The sequence below is a fragment of the Mus pahari genome, chromosome 14, assembly GCF_900095145.1.
Source record: "Mus pahari chromosome 14, PAHARI_EIJ_v1.1, whole genome shotgun sequence".
Taxonomy (NCBI): Eukaryota; Metazoa; Chordata; class Mammalia; order Rodentia; family Muridae; genus Mus; species Mus pahari.
This window is the reverse complement of record NC_034603.1, coordinates 88,021,717-88,036,613: the sequence shown is the minus strand read 5'-3', so window position 1 is coordinate 88,036,613 and position 14,897 is coordinate 88,021,717. Positions and strand designations below refer to the sequence as shown.

The 14,897-nt window shown below is 47.3% G+C and overlaps 1 protein-coding gene across 2 annotated transcripts in view; it reads left to right on the top strand.

Annotated features, from left to right (window-relative positions):
- The window catches only part of Ccdc57 (coiled-coil domain containing 57), a 90,495-nt gene that overhangs the window by 10,502 nt on the left and 65,096 nt on the right, over positions 1 to 14,897 (top strand). Inside the window, exons 2-7 of one of the 2 annotated variants that reach the window (XM_029545550.1) lie at positions 167 to 581; positions 2,458 to 2,566; positions 11,408 to 11,509; positions 11,816 to 11,973; positions 12,105 to 12,179; positions 13,607 to 13,807. In XM_029545550.1, the coding sequence (XP_029401410.1) occupies positions 175 to 581; positions 2,458 to 2,566; positions 11,408 to 11,509; positions 11,816 to 11,973; positions 12,105 to 12,179; positions 13,607 to 13,807 (1,052 nt within the window). In that variant the 5' untranslated portion in view covers positions 167 to 174. The remainder of the gene's footprint in view (positions 1 to 166; positions 582 to 2,457; positions 2,567 to 11,407; positions 11,510 to 11,815; positions 11,974 to 12,104; positions 12,180 to 13,606; positions 13,808 to 14,897) is intronic. The other variant, XM_029545551.1, reaches the window with a different exon arrangement.

Genomic DNA, 14,897 nt, shown 5'->3' with positions numbered 1-14,897 from the left:
ACACATCCACACATACATACATACACATATACACATACATACACATATACACATACACATGCATACATGTACACATGCACACAAACACACATACACATGCACACATATGCATGCTCACAAGTCAAAGTCCCTAATGGTGTGCTACTTGTGTCTTTCTTTGCTGCAGCTGTCACCATGCTGCCACCATGTTCAGAGCGGGAACTGAGTGAGCTTTTGGCTCGAAAGGAGGAGGAATGGCGAGCCCTCCAGGCCCACCGTGCGCAGATGCAGGAGGCAGCTCTACAGGCTGCTCAGAACCGCCTGGAGGAGGCCCAGGGGAAGCTGTGGCGCCTACAGGAGGACTTTTTTTACAACCTTCAGGTGCTGGAAGAGCGGGACCGGGAGCTGGAGCGCTATGATGTTGAGTTCACCCAGGCCCGCCGGCGGGAGGAGGCCCAACAAGCAGAGACCAGTGAGCTCAAGATAGAGGTGGCCAAGCTGAAACAGGAACTCACCAGGGAGTCCAGGCGCGTGGGGGAGTTGCAGCATCAGCATCAGCTAATGCTGCAGGAGCATCGCTTGGAGTTGGAGCGAGTCCACAGGTGCATTACCTTACAGATCACTGTGTCTGGTGCCCAGTGAGTGATGTGCATGTGCCAGTGGCTGCTCAGTAGTACTGAAAATGCTCAGTGGCATTGAAAATGCTCAGTGGTACTGGATGTTCTGTGCCACTGGATACTCAGTGGAACTATGAGTTTTTCCTTACGTCTTGGTCCAAGATTTTTTGTTCTTACTGTTTTGTTTTTTACATAAGATCTCACTGGCTACCCTGAAACTTACTTTGTAGACCAGGCTGACCACAAATTCAGAGATTCGCCTGTCTCTTCCTCCTGAAATGCTGGGATTGAAGGCATTCACCACTATCCCAGCATGACAGATGTTATCTGCTGGCATTCTTACCTTTGGAGTTTGATGGAAGCTACTGGTCTGCTAAGTTTTAGCAATCATTCCACAAGTTTCACCTAACATGCAGAGATGTTGTTGTGTCAGACGTGGAGGGTTTTTTGTTTGTTTGTTTGTTTGTTTTGTTTTTTCAAGACAGGGTTTCTCTGTGTAGCCCTGGCTGTCTTGGAACTCACTCTGTAGGCTGGGCTGGCCTGGAACTCAGAAATCCGCCTATCTCTGCCTCCCAAGTGCTGCCTCCTCCGTGCACCGCCGGGCGTGGTGGCTCATGCCTTTAATCCCAGCACTCGGGAGGCAGAGGCAGGCGGATTTCTGAGTTCGAGGCCAGCCCACTGCCTGTGGAGGTCTTTAGTAAATGTTCTGCAGCACCTGTGACCCAGTCAGGAAGTGCTGCTCAGCCACTGTCTGGAGCATCTTCAGCACAGAGGTCAGCTCACACTTGGAAGCTGAAGCTGCCGTGTTTATCTTGTGATTCTTTCCTCTTTCTCCAAACCTGAAAGAGACCTTTCAGCCATGTTCAGATGCTTCCTCAGTCTCCAGTTGTCAACGACCCCACAGATCCTCAGGGCTCCATTGGCTTGTTTGAAACATAGTTTCTCTGTGTAGCCCTGGCTGTCCTGGAATTCACTCTGTAAACCAGGTTGACCTCGAACTTAGAAATCTGCTGGGGCTCAAGGTGTGCACCACCACTGCCCAGCCCCATTCCTTTATCTTTTATTTTTAATTCATTTTTTTCTCCATTCAATCATGTGATATCTAATGTTTGTATCAAGTTCACCAATTCCCTCCTTTGCCATATTCAGTATGACATCATACTCAGGATGTGAGACTTTGTTTAGGTTATTGTAGTTTTTAAATATTTTTTATTGTTGTTGTTTTGAGATAGAGTCTCACTATGTAGACCTGGCTGACCTTGAACTCATAGAGATCTGCCTGCCTCTGCCTCTCTGCTTCTGCCTCTCTGCCTCTCTGCCTCTCTGCCTCTGCCTCCTAAGTGCTGGGATCCTGATTAAAGGGGTAGCGACCTGGTACTATTTGTACTTTAGTTATCAAGTTTCTATTTGATTTGTTGTTGTATCTCTTCTTTGCTGAGATTCCCTGTATTTCTCTTGGTTTTTCTAAATATTGGCCTCTTTCAATGATTAACCCCTCCATTTCATTATATAGTCCTGACTGGCCTGGAATTCACTGTGTACACGAGGTTGGTTTTGAACACAGCGATCAGCCTGTTTGCCTAAGTGCTGGGTGTGTACCACCATGCCTGGCCCTTCTCTTGATTCTTGTTTGTCAACCAATTTGTGTTCTATGTTGTGTTTTCTCCTGTGCTGTTGGCACCTTCGTTTAGGGGTGGCAGGCAGGTTCAGGTCAAACAGAAGTCCTACTTCATAGAGGCCCAATGCATGCACCCCTGCAAATGCCATGTCCCAGCTCCATGGGTGAGGTGCCCCCTGCTGTGTGTACAGGCAGTGAGCATTCAGTAGATGGCTCTCTGAACACCCTGTCTGCTTACCACAGTGACAAGAACAGCAAACTGGACCACCAGCGGGAGCAGAATGAGCACCTGAAGTGGAAACTGGAGCGAAAACTGAAGGAACTCGATGGTGAACTTGCTCTGCAGAGACAGGTAGAACATCGCTGGGGTTGGTTCTTTGGGGTACTCCTTGCCAACTAGTTTGAAATCTAGATGGTGAGGGGTTCACTGAATGTACTATCCTAGGGGGAGTGGGATCCTTGGGCTGATATATGTGTAGGGCTTTGTTGGATGCTGTGAGAGGTGTCCAGATCTCCCAATGTGTACTTTTCTCATGTACCAATCAAAAGTTTCCAGGGAAATGAAGATACATAGATATGCATAGGCACATTTACCAGTGAACTGACCTTTGAGGTCTTGGAGGCCACCCCACTATCTACCTTGGTTGTATCTGAACCCAAAGGCCCTAGAAACTGGAGCTCCACCCTGTTAGGGCAGGAGAGATGAGGTCAGAACTCAAGCAGAGATCAGAGGCGTGTTCTCTGGTCTTCATCAGACTGGATGACCTGGTCACCTGCTCCAGGAAGATGGGTCTTTACGCAATACACTGATTCAGTTGTTCACCTTGTTTGGAAACTTGCTCATAGACATACCCAGAAATAACCACTTACCAACTAGCTGGGAAGCCTTTGGACTAGTAAAGTTGACCCATAAAGCTAACCATTACAAATCTACCCTTTGTCAACCTAGCCCCATTACACCTTCCCAGTGCTGTAAGTATATTTAACCTCAAAGTACAGGCATTAGAAGGTTGTCTTCCCACTGAACCTGAGACAACAGTTCTGAATATAGCAACAAATGTGCTATTTTCCCAAGTATGGAAGGAAACATTTGTTTGTTTTTAAGATAAGGCCTTGTAGCCAGCCAGCAGTAGTGCATGCCTTTAATCCCAGCACTCGAAAGGCAGAGACAGGAAGATTTCTGAGTTCAAGACCAGCCTGGTCTACAGAGTGAGTTCCAGGACAGCCAGGGCTACACAGAGAAACCCTGTCTCGAAAAAAAAGAAAAACAAAACAAACAAACAAAAAAAAACAAATCAAAATCAAATATATTTCTAATGAAAATTATGTCAATTTATTAAGCATTCACAGACTGTCAGGCTTTAAAATACCAAGTTTGTTCATTTTTGTTCATGCTCTTTTAGAGCAAAATCTACTGTTATTTTTTCCACTTGTTTTTTCATGAGACTGACATTTCAGTTCCACTGTCAGAATGACATCATCAAGGTTGCTCAAGACACAAGTTTCCAATCACTGAAGCCCATCCCACTCCCCCCCCCCAACAGCTAAGGCGGAAGTGTGTTAGTTGTGACATCACTTCCTTTCTGCCCTCCAAACCCACCACTTTCAGCTCCTCATCCTTGACCTCACCTGCCACTGCTTCCAGCAAGATCTTTTTCACCTGGAGGATGAGGCAGAAGTTTCTGCAGTGGCAGCAACTTTCAGGTGTCAGTTTAACTTATAGGTGTCTATATGTCATTTTTAAAGTAAGCCGTCTAAAGTAAGATTTCTAACAATTTAACTGGAAAAAAAAAATCTCTGAGTTGTTCAAATGTTTCATCCACTTTTCCAATTTGTCCCTTGGTTCCTAAATAAACAGAATTATTGAAGTAAGGCACCTTGAGCTGCAGAGGTTGCTCAGTGGTTACCAGAGCACTGGCTGCTCTTCCAGAGGACCTGCATCCACACGGTGGTTCAAAACCACATGCAATGACTGTTGAAGGCCTGATGCCCTCTTCTGGCCTCTGTGGGCACACACATACACTCCAAAACACTGATACATATACAATTTAAAAAAGAAAAAGGGGAGCTGGTGAGATGGCTCAGTGGGTAAGAGCACCTGACTGCTCTTCCGAAGGTCCGGAGTTCAAATCCCAGCAACCACATGGTGGCTCACAACCATCCGTAACAAGATCTGACGCCCTCTTCTGGAGTGTCTGAAGACAGCTACAGTGTACTTACATATAATAAATAAATAAATCTTTAAAAAAAAAAAAAGAAAAAGAAAAAGGAAGGCATCTTATCGTCTTTTATGGCACGTTTATAAACTCATTGTCACAGGAATGCAGGAACTCTTCAGACATGAACACATGCTCTGGCTACAGAGGCTACTCTATCGCTCCGCCTACTGAACTGAGTTCCACTCCCTGGGACCTACACTGGTAGACAGTGGGAACTGACTTCCACAAAGTCCCTCTGACCTTCACAGGCAAGCTACAGCATGTGTGTCTGCCCCCCATACACACAAGCAAGTTCATGTAACACATTTTAAATACAAATGCATGGTGTACATCTTCTGAGGGCCTTTGGTCTTGGCCTTTGAATCGCCTCTTCCAATGCCTCTGAAAAGTGGTTGTTGCTATTACCATGAAGGCTGAAGCCATCTCTTCTGCCACTTCCATTAAAGACTCCACAACTTCTGCTTCAAAAGGTCAGGATCTCTCCTGCCAGAGACACACACACTTCCAGTTCAGGCCTGCACACCCAACTTTTTTTGTTTTTCTGACAAGTTTTCGTCGCGTAGCCTGCAGGGTCTTAACACTTGCAGTCTCCATGACCTGCTATGACAAATGTCACGTGACCATGCTCAACCTTTTTTTTTCCTATTTTGTTAAGAATATGTGTGTACATGGCTGGAGAGATGGCTCAGTAGTTAAGAGACAGCTACAGTGTACTCTGTATTATATGTACAGTGTACATATAATAAATAAAACATTTCTTCAAAAAAGAATATGTGTTCATATATGCACATGTATGACACAACTACCTTTTTTTTCTTTCTTCTTCTACTCTTTTGTCATATAGCATAATATTGATTGACTATTACCAAATCTGGATTAAATTACTAAAGTTATAGACATCAGAAGAGTGAGCATTCATTAAAACTTTATCTGGGGGCTGGAGAGATGGCTCAGTGGTTAAGAGCACCGACTGTTCTTCCAAAGGTCCTGAGTTCAAATCCCAGCAACCACATGGTAGCTCACGACCATCCATATTGAGATCTGACGCCATGAATCTTATAACCTCGAGCCCACTGAGTATTTCTGTGACTGTGAAGTGAGTCCTTGGTCAGAAGAAATCCATGATCTGTGGATGAGGCATTCTGTGGTCCATAAGCAGTAGTATTGGTAGAAGCATTACATGAAGGGAAAGTAAAGCTGTATGCAGAATAACTAAATATTTGCTCTAATAAGGACACAGCGCTGTCCCCTCCATGATGGCAGTGGGCCACCAGGTCTCTGGCTAGTTGGCCTAGGAATGATTCCATGGAGGAGCACTGTATGGGTTTTGTTGCTGGTAGCGTGGGTACTCAACAGTAACCACAGCCAGATAAGCCCTGCTAAGTGGGAAGTCCACGTTGCTAAGGCCTGCCACCATGGTCATGCTGCTCATGAATCCACTGGGCAATTATAGGGACGGTTGAAGAAAGAAAGAAATTGAGGTTGTGTACTGTCTAAATAACAGGCCATCTAGTCTATACCATCCAGCCAACCCATTGCCTGTAGCACATGAGTCAGTATAGAGTTGCATATTTGCCCAGTTTTTTCCTTCCAAACAAATGAGTTCACTGCCCAAAGTCTTGCCTACTGGGAAGGATTATTGTCCTTCAGGAATGTTCTAGGGAGAGCCTGTATGTTGCGGCTAGGGACCCTCAGGTGGTGCCTGAAAATCATGGTACAGCCAAGCCTTATCTTCCTCTGTGAACTGCTTATAGGAGCTCCCCCTGAGGCCACAGATGCAGGCTTTAGAGAGAGAGAGAGCCTGGTAGCAGGAATGAGGGCTGTAGCCTTTTGACTCACTGTACTCTTGTAGATAGATACCAGTTTTCCTTGATGGTGTATTGCAGTAAATGTCACACTATAGGTTAGTGGGTCAGATGATGAACCAGCTGGAATCTCATGGTAAATTGGTGGTTTATAGCCAAGTGTTGGGTTTATACCAAGACCCAGTGGCTGACCAAGAGTTTGCTGACAAAAAGGAAATAAGGAGCCTGGTTTAATGGTGCACACCTTTAATCTAATTGAGGCAGGGGATCTCTGTGAGTCCCACAGAGTCTCTGTAAGTTTCCCAGCCAGGGCAACATGAGACCCAATCACACATACACACACACACACACACACACACACACACACACACACANAGAGAGAGAGAGAGAGAGAGAGAGAGAGAAAACCAAGGTGGGGATAGAAGGGGTTGGGGATTTAGCTCAGTGGTAGAGCATTTTCTAATGCCTTGGGTTTGGTCCTCACCTCTGGGAGAGAGAAAAAAAGATAAAATAACAAAAGCCAAACCATTGAGGTATGGTGACACATGGCTTTTAGTCTGAGCACTTGGGAGGCAGAGGCAGACAGATCTCTGATTTTTGACGCTGGCCTGGTCTACATGGTGAGTTTTGGGGTAGCCAGAGCTACATAGTGAGATGCTATCTGGAAAAAACAACAACCAGCCAACTAACCAAACAAAAACCAAGCAAAACAAGAATAAACGAACATAAAAGGAGAGGGTTTGTTCTTTTTTTTCCCCCCCAGTGTTGGAGGTGAAATCCAGCATCTTGCACATACTAAGCAACTGAGCTGCATCCCCAGCCTATAGACCTAGTTATCTGTGGATGATGTGGAACCTTCCGCCACCTCAGGGTCTGGTGTCATGTGACCCAGATGACAAGCAGCCTTGACCTTGACCTACTGGAGAGCCTTCACTGTCTTATGTCCCATTCAAAACTACCAGGAGTAGTGACTCACATCCTCAATCCCAGCTCTCAGGAGGCAGACTCAGGAGGATCTATGAGTTCCAGGACAGCCAGGTCTACAGCAAGACCCACCCTTAAAAAAACAAGTGGAGGGGGCAGAAAAGGGAAGCACCTGTAGGCTTTTTGAAGGGTGCCATATCACCCACTTTACACCACCGTCACCCAGGCAATGTTTAAGACTACTCAGTGGTACCCAAGTGAGGTGTGTGTCACCTCCAGAATCTGAAGAGGCCCATTGGGTCTCCTGCTTCTTAGCTGTGGCACCAGCAACTTGGATTTCAAAGATGGAGGCCCTGCAATTTAGTCAGGTTCTGCTTCTCAACCACTGACATTGCAAGTCTGTTACCAGTAAGTCCACAGTATCCTCTGCTCACTTCACTGTCCTAAGTGTGAGGGCTTGTTCTAGTTGTTGACCTGAGGTGCCTTAGAAGAGGGAGCCTTGACTGAGAGTTGCTCTCATCAGATTGGCCAGTGGCATGTTTGCGGGACATTGTCTTGATTGCTAGTTAATGTAGGAGGGTCCCAGCTCCCTGTGGGCAGTGCCAGCCCTGGGCAGGTGATCCTGGGCTGTAGAAGAACAGTCCCGGGGAGGCAAGCCAACAAACAGCATTTCTCCGTGGTCGGTCTCTGCTTCCCTTCCTGTTGGCTTATCTTTTTTTTTTTTTTTTTGGTTTTTCGAGACAGGGTTTCTCTGTGTAACCCTGGCTGTCCCAGAACTCACTCTGTAGACCAGACTGGCCTCGAACTCAGAAATCTGCCTGCCTCTGCCTCCCAAGTGCTGGGATTAAAGGTGTGCTCTACCACCACCCGGCGGGATCGTGCCTTTTAAAAGAATGCGGAGTGGAGTGGTAACAACCAGTTTGACTTCCAAAACAGCCAGGAGTCTTGCACATTGAGCCAGAGCCTGGAAATAATGTAGTCAAGAAAAGATTAATTGTACCAGATGTGGTGGTTCAAGGTAGCAAGAAATTTTAATACTTGGGAGGCTGAGGCAGGAGAATCACTGTGAGTTTAAGACCAACTTGGCCTACAAAATGAGAACCTGTCTAAAAAGTTAGCAATAACCACCAAAAAAACAACTCAACAACTGTTATGTCTAAGAAATGACACTCTTGCCAGGCGTGGTGGCTCACGCCTTTAATCCCAGCACTTGGGAGGCAGAGGCAGGCAAATTTCTGAGTTAAAGGCCAGCCTGGTCTACAGAGTGAGTTCCAGTATAGCCAGGGCTATACAGAGAAACTCTGTCTTGAAAAACCAAAAAAGAAAAAAAGAAAAAAAAAAGAAAGAAAGAAATGACACTCTTGCAGTGGTACCAAAGTCACCAAAAGAGTTTCAAGGGAGTCTTTAGCTGAAAAAAGAAGCTGAGTGATTAGTTTGCTCAGACTCAGTGGAGTACACTCAGGTGTCCCTTTAGACACTGGAGAGCTTAGGCTCTGTCATTCAGGTGACATCCCTATCTCTGGAAGCAAGAAGCCTTACATGCTACTGTGCCAGCTCTGCTGCAGGAGGCTAGGGAAAGGTCTGCCCCTGGTCGGTTGGAATAGCCAGCCTGAGGCAGCCTTCTACAGCCCGGGGCAGTCTGCCTATAGCAGCCTGATCTGGTCTGGAACAGTCTTGGCCTTCTGGGTAGTTGTGAGGAGAGAGTTGTGTTAACACAAAAATTTAAAGGCCAACAACTCTTTTGCTCAATTGCTCTATTCTGTTGTTGGGCCAGAATTTCACATATTGGTTACCCTTGTAAATAGAACTGATTAAATGAAATAATGATTTTCTCTTAGAAGTTGAGACAGGCTTATGACTAATAACTGACTGGTCAGTTATCACATACTGTGAACCAGAGAAAATCCTTTTTCTTGTTGGTTAGTCACAGGTTCACAAGACATTGGAGGAAATTTACCCACTCATTTCAGAAATGTTTCTGAATGCATGCTACATGCTGGTAGCTCTTCAGGCCTGGGATTGCGCACAGATCCCTGTCATACCTGTCATACCTGTCATGCTTGCCCTTACAGAGGGAGGAACACCTTGGGACAGTTAACTACCTGTAGATGTGATGAGACCAGAGGGAGGGAGTGGAGAGGTTGGACTCAAGTACAGTGAGTGGGCAGGAAGAGCCACAGATGTTGGTGAGGGTTCAGGAGGAGGAAGACAAGAACCTGCCCATGTGCTCGGGGATACCTCGAAGCTAGAGTTCAAGTTCAGAGAGGAATGTCCAAAGTGGAGCTTGGCCTTCAGGGCCTTCAAGACTGGCACCATGGGAAACTGTTGAGTGTTTGTGTAGAGCAGTGATATACATGATGGTGGACCTGCTGGGCCAGACATGGGAGAAGTAGCCAGCAGGCAGATAAGAGCGTGCCCAGAAGGGGAGCCAGTGGGGACATCTGACCCTGAGCTCTGATGGACCTGATGGAAGAGGCAGGTGCCACAAGCACTTCCGGTTGGTTTGAGCACAGAGGATGACTGGCAGTTGTTGAGACAAAGAATTCATGCAAGGAGACAGACAGTGACAGACTGTTGTGTGAGGTCCCATGGTTTATCCAGAGACACAGTCCCCAGAACCTTGACAACAAGAGCACAGTGGAGACAGGCCATGTCTGCCTGTCACACTGTCCAGCAAGACCAGAAGGTGGCAGCACAGCCTTGATGTAGCATGGAACTCTGCTCTCTGGTGGCCACAACCTGCAGAACTTCCTCTGAATTTTGTTCAGAAAAACCAATGTTTCAAATTCTGTGGTTTTGTTGTTGTTGTTGTTTGGTTAGTTGGTTGCTTTTGTTTTTGTCCTTTGAGACAGATTCCTAACATGTAGCCAAGGCTGCCCAGAACTTGAGGGGATCTTCTCTATCTTTGCCTCCCAGGTTCTTGGTTTACAGGTAGGTTCTACTAACTCACCACCCTCCCTTCCCCTCCCTTCCCCTCCCCTCCCTTCCTCTCCCCTCCCCTCTTTGCTTTTTTCCTTCATTTGTTTCTATGCTTGGAATAGAACCCAAGACACCCGCACACCTTTAATCCCAGCACTTGGGAGGCAGAGGCAGGAAGATCTCTGAGTTCGAGGCCAGCCTGGTCTACAGAGTGAGTTCCAGGACAGCCAAGGCTACAACAGAGAAACCCTGTCTCGGAAAAAAAAAAAAAAAAAAAAAGAAAAGAAAAGAAGAACCCAAGGCACCACGCATAACAGGCAAACATTCTGCCGTGATTTTATAATTACAGTAATGTAATATTCTAATTCCAATAAGGTCACTCATGTGACTATATAGCTCACATTTACCTTTCAAGGGATTGAAAAAGTGAAACAACTTCTAGTTGTGCTTTCTGCAGTTTCCTGAGCCAGAAAGTGAGACCTGTTGCTGTAGAACTCACACAGTGCACCTGTCTACCAGGGCTGGAGGGTGCTTCATGGGGTAAGGGTGGGGACAACTCCCTCAGAGCTGCATCTGTCCTCCCTCAGCCTGTCCTTCAGGACTGGAGTCTGGTGGAGGGCAATGCAGGGCAGGGCCCAGGACTAGGGCTGGCATGTGTGCCTGAGCACTCAGTCCTCCCAGGGGCTCTGGCTCTGCACTGATCAAAAATGAGATGAAGTACCTGGCCCCAGTAATAAAGAAATTAGGCTTTTTGGTTCTCTGGTAACCGGAGGATCCAAACACTCATATCAGCCGAGGAACCCGTGGCAGGCCTCATCACGTCAGAAATGAGAAGGAAGTTTGCAGAAGGGAATGTATGCTAGCCTGACAGCAATGACTGTGCAGCCTGGGTGCTCACCGAACTTCAAGAGTTACAGTCATCCCTCAGAGAGAGGCTTCTTAAAATGGCTTCATTTATGACCCCATTTTACTTGAGAATTTTGTTGTTCTGTCTTTGGTTGGTTGGTTGCTTGGTTTTGTTTGTTTTTCAAGGCAGGGTTTCTCTGTGTAGCCCTGGCTGTCCTGGAACTCACTTTGTAGTTCAGGCTGGCCTCAGACTCAGAGATCTGCCTACATCTAACTCCCTCGTGCTAAGATTAAAGGCGTGTATAGATATATAGATATTGAAGAATGGTGGTAGGGAAATAGAGGTAAGCAGTTTTATCTGTAGAACAGAAACCTTTGTATGTAGTGTAAAAACGTGATTCACAATGAGTGTCAGTCTCACACCTGAGCTGAGGCCTTGGTGGCAGCCGCTCTCCTTCACTCTTGGCTCTTTTGTCCCAGGAGCTGCTGCTGGAGTTTGAATCTGAAATGCAGAGAAGAGAGCATGAGTTCCAGCTGAGGGCTGAGGACATGAGCAATGTAGCCCTGACACATGAGCTCAAGGTAACCGACTGGCCGGGGCTTTGAATCACCCTTGCAGCTTTAATTACCTTCTGCTGCAGAACACCATGCTGTTCCTTTGTTAGTTAGATGGTTAGTTAGTTAGTTAGTTAGTTAGTTTGTTTGTTTGTTAGTTTTTTGACACAGGGTTTCTCTGTGTAGTCCCATCTATCTTGGAACTCAGTCTGTAGACCAGGCTGGCCTTGAACTCAGAGATCCGCCTGCCTCTGCCGAGTGCTGGGACCATGCCAGGCTTCACACTGTTCCTTTTACCCAGCTACTCTCCTGGAACGTTTCAATCTTTCTCAGATAAAACTACTAAACAAAGAGCTGCAAGCTCTGAGAGACGCCGGAGCACGGGCAGCCGAGAGTCTGCAGAAGGCAGAAGCAGAGCACATGGAATTAGAGAGGAAGCTGCAGGACCGTGCCCGGGAACTCCAGGATCTGGAGGCCATGAAGGATGCTCGGTGCGTGGGTTCTGCTCTCCAGGCGTTATGGCCGTCAGGACTAGACCTGGTGGCATTGCCTTCCTGGTTCTTCCTGTTGTACTCTCTGGCCTCTTATGTAACTGCTCATTGCTGATATGGTTTCTGTTTAGGATAAAGGGCTTGGAGAAGAAGCTTCACTCCGCACAGCTGGCCAAGAAGAAAGCTGAGGAGACTTTCAGGAGGAAGTGCGTATTTCTGCCTGGGTGGTGCCACTGGAAAAGAGTCTGGAGACAAGAACCCTGTGGCAGGCGGTCGGGCAGCCAGAGCTGGGACGCCACTGTGGCTGGCTCCATACTCTACTTCCTCAGAGAGGGTTAGGCATCTGGTGTCGCCAAGCTTAAACTGTTTGAAGGGCCAAGAGTCCAATCCAGGTCATTGATAAAACACAAACTAAGAATGTCGAAAACTGTGGATTTAGTCTCCAGTGTCTAAAACAGGCTTTTAAAAATATAACCTTAGTTAAAATTTAACTTTTATGGGTAAAAGGCTCTGTGGATAAAGTCACTTGTCACCACAGTGGGTGACCCAAGTTCCATCCCTGGAACCCACGTGGTAAAAGGAGAGAACTGACTCACACATATGCCCCCACACTAGATAAATAAATATTTAAAAATTAAGCATTAACATTTAAACCTCGGATGTTTTACTAACCAGTTTGTAAGTTTTAGATGATAGCCCCAAGCTACGCCATACTGATGTCACCCTTACTCTTGTGGATGTCGACTCTGGGCTCTCTGTCTCCTGCTGACTTCAGCAGGCTCTTCAGGTTGCTAGGTGTCTGGGACACCCAGGAAGTGATGGTATGTTGGCTCAAGGCAGAGCTTCAACAGTGCAGTTAAAGCATTGTTCCTGCTGGGCGGTAGTGGTGCACGCCTTTAATCCCAGCACTCGGGAGGCAGAGGCAGGTGGATTTCTGAGTTCGAGGCCAGCCTGGTCTACAAAGTGAGTTCCAGGATAGCCAGGGCTACACAGAGAAACCCTGTCTCAAAAAACCAAAAAAAAAAAAAAAAAAAAAAAAAAGGCATTGCTCCTCCCCCAGGTACAGCAGGGTTCAGGAGGGGCTGGGACAGAATAGTCAGCAAGGAGTGGGTCTGGGGATGCCAGCTGGCATCTCAGTGTGGGCTCAGCCCCCAGGGCAAGATGCATTTACTCTCTCTTCCAAAGGGAACAGTAACTGTAGCTACCACACACCACACACTCAGGCTTCCCAGCCACACTCGGGAGGAAGGAGGGGAAGAAATTCTCTCTTGTGTTTTCTCATGCCATGATTTGTGCAGTACAAACAAACTGATTCACTAAGGGAGCGCTCTGGCTCTGGAGTCTGCCTATCTGGGAGGCAGGTAGCGTCTGTTTTCCATGGCTGGTCAAGCTTAGGTTGTTATGAGTGCTTGGCGAATCTGCTCTGGTGTCTATGTGTGAGCTTTGGTGGCCTCCGAGAGCCCGGCACCTAAGAAGATCTGCTTACGTGGAAAGAGCGAGCATGCCCACGAGTTACTCCAGCTGAGTCAGCCATCTTGTCAGGGACAGCTGTAGTGTAAGAAAGGATGGCAAACACTTTGGAAGGATTCAGGGCACTGAGTGAGCCACCGAGGGACCCTTCCCTGTGTTTCAGACATGAAGAGCTTGACCGTCAAGCCAGGGAGAGAGACACAGTGCTGATGGCAGTGAAGCGTGCCCACGCAGAGGAGCTGCAGGCGCTGGACGCCAAGGTGCTGGAGCTTCAGTTCCGCAGTGAAACCCTGGAGGGACAACTGCGCAGGGCTGAGTGCACGCGAGCTGAGGATGCCAAGGAGAAGAACGCCCTTACTGACAAGTGAGCTGCTGCCTCTGGTCCACCCAGCCCAACAGCCTCGTGTGCCTGTGCCCTAGACAGAGGCAGACATGGGCCATTTTAGAACGGAATTTTGCAAGCAGTGGGTAGGGGCTTTCTGCCCACCCCCAACCCCCTGACCCCCGCCGCCATTTCTAGTAATGTTTTCTTTTTAATTATATAGTTTTATATTTATGAGTACTTGTGATAAGTGTATATAACAAAGTTAACCTATTGTCGTCACTCTTTGTTTTTCTGAGACAAAGCCTCATTTGTGCAAACCTGGCCCAGAACTTGTCCTATGGCCTTGGATGACCTCGGATTTATAATCGGTGTGCCTCCATCTCCCAATGTTGGGACCGCAAGCGTGTGTCACTATAGCTCCCCCACTCCACTGCCCCCCGGACTTAGTTTTCCTGCCTCAGCTTCCTAAGGGCTGCTGGGTTATAGGTATGTAGCACCGTACCTGGCCAGGCCAGCCGCTGGCGCCAGGCTGCAGCAAATGCAGTTTCAGCTGTCAGTCTGCAGTGCTCCAGGAGCCACTCCTGCCCCAATCTCCCAGCAGCCTTCAGTCTGCACTGCCTGTCAGTTTGCTAACTCTAGGAGCAGCACACACATTGGAATCTTCTGGCACTTGCCCTTATATGTCTGGCCTGTCACAGAGAGACTCAAGTTCTCAAGGGTTATCCACATTCATAGGATGACATTTTCTTTTAAACTGTGACTGTGTCAAAATATATACCTCCAGACCTCCTGAAGCCATGGAGGCCTTCTTTGCCAGCTAGCCCAGCATAGTCAGTGAGCCGTAGGTCCCAGGGAGAGCCTTCTCTCAAGGCAGATGGCCTCTGAGGAGCGTGACCCAGGGTTGACCTCTGACCTGTGCAATGCACCCACACCACATGTGCGTCTGCACATGTCCTCCTTCACACTCTTACACATGCATACACACAAGAATACCATACCTAACAAGAGTTAACTATTTTAGTATTGAGCTATGGAGGTCAGTGGCTTGTTAAGTCAAACTTTGTATCTTTTAAGGCTGATATCCCAGTGTGGACAGGCCAGTCTTTCATCTGCTCTGTATACATGGTTG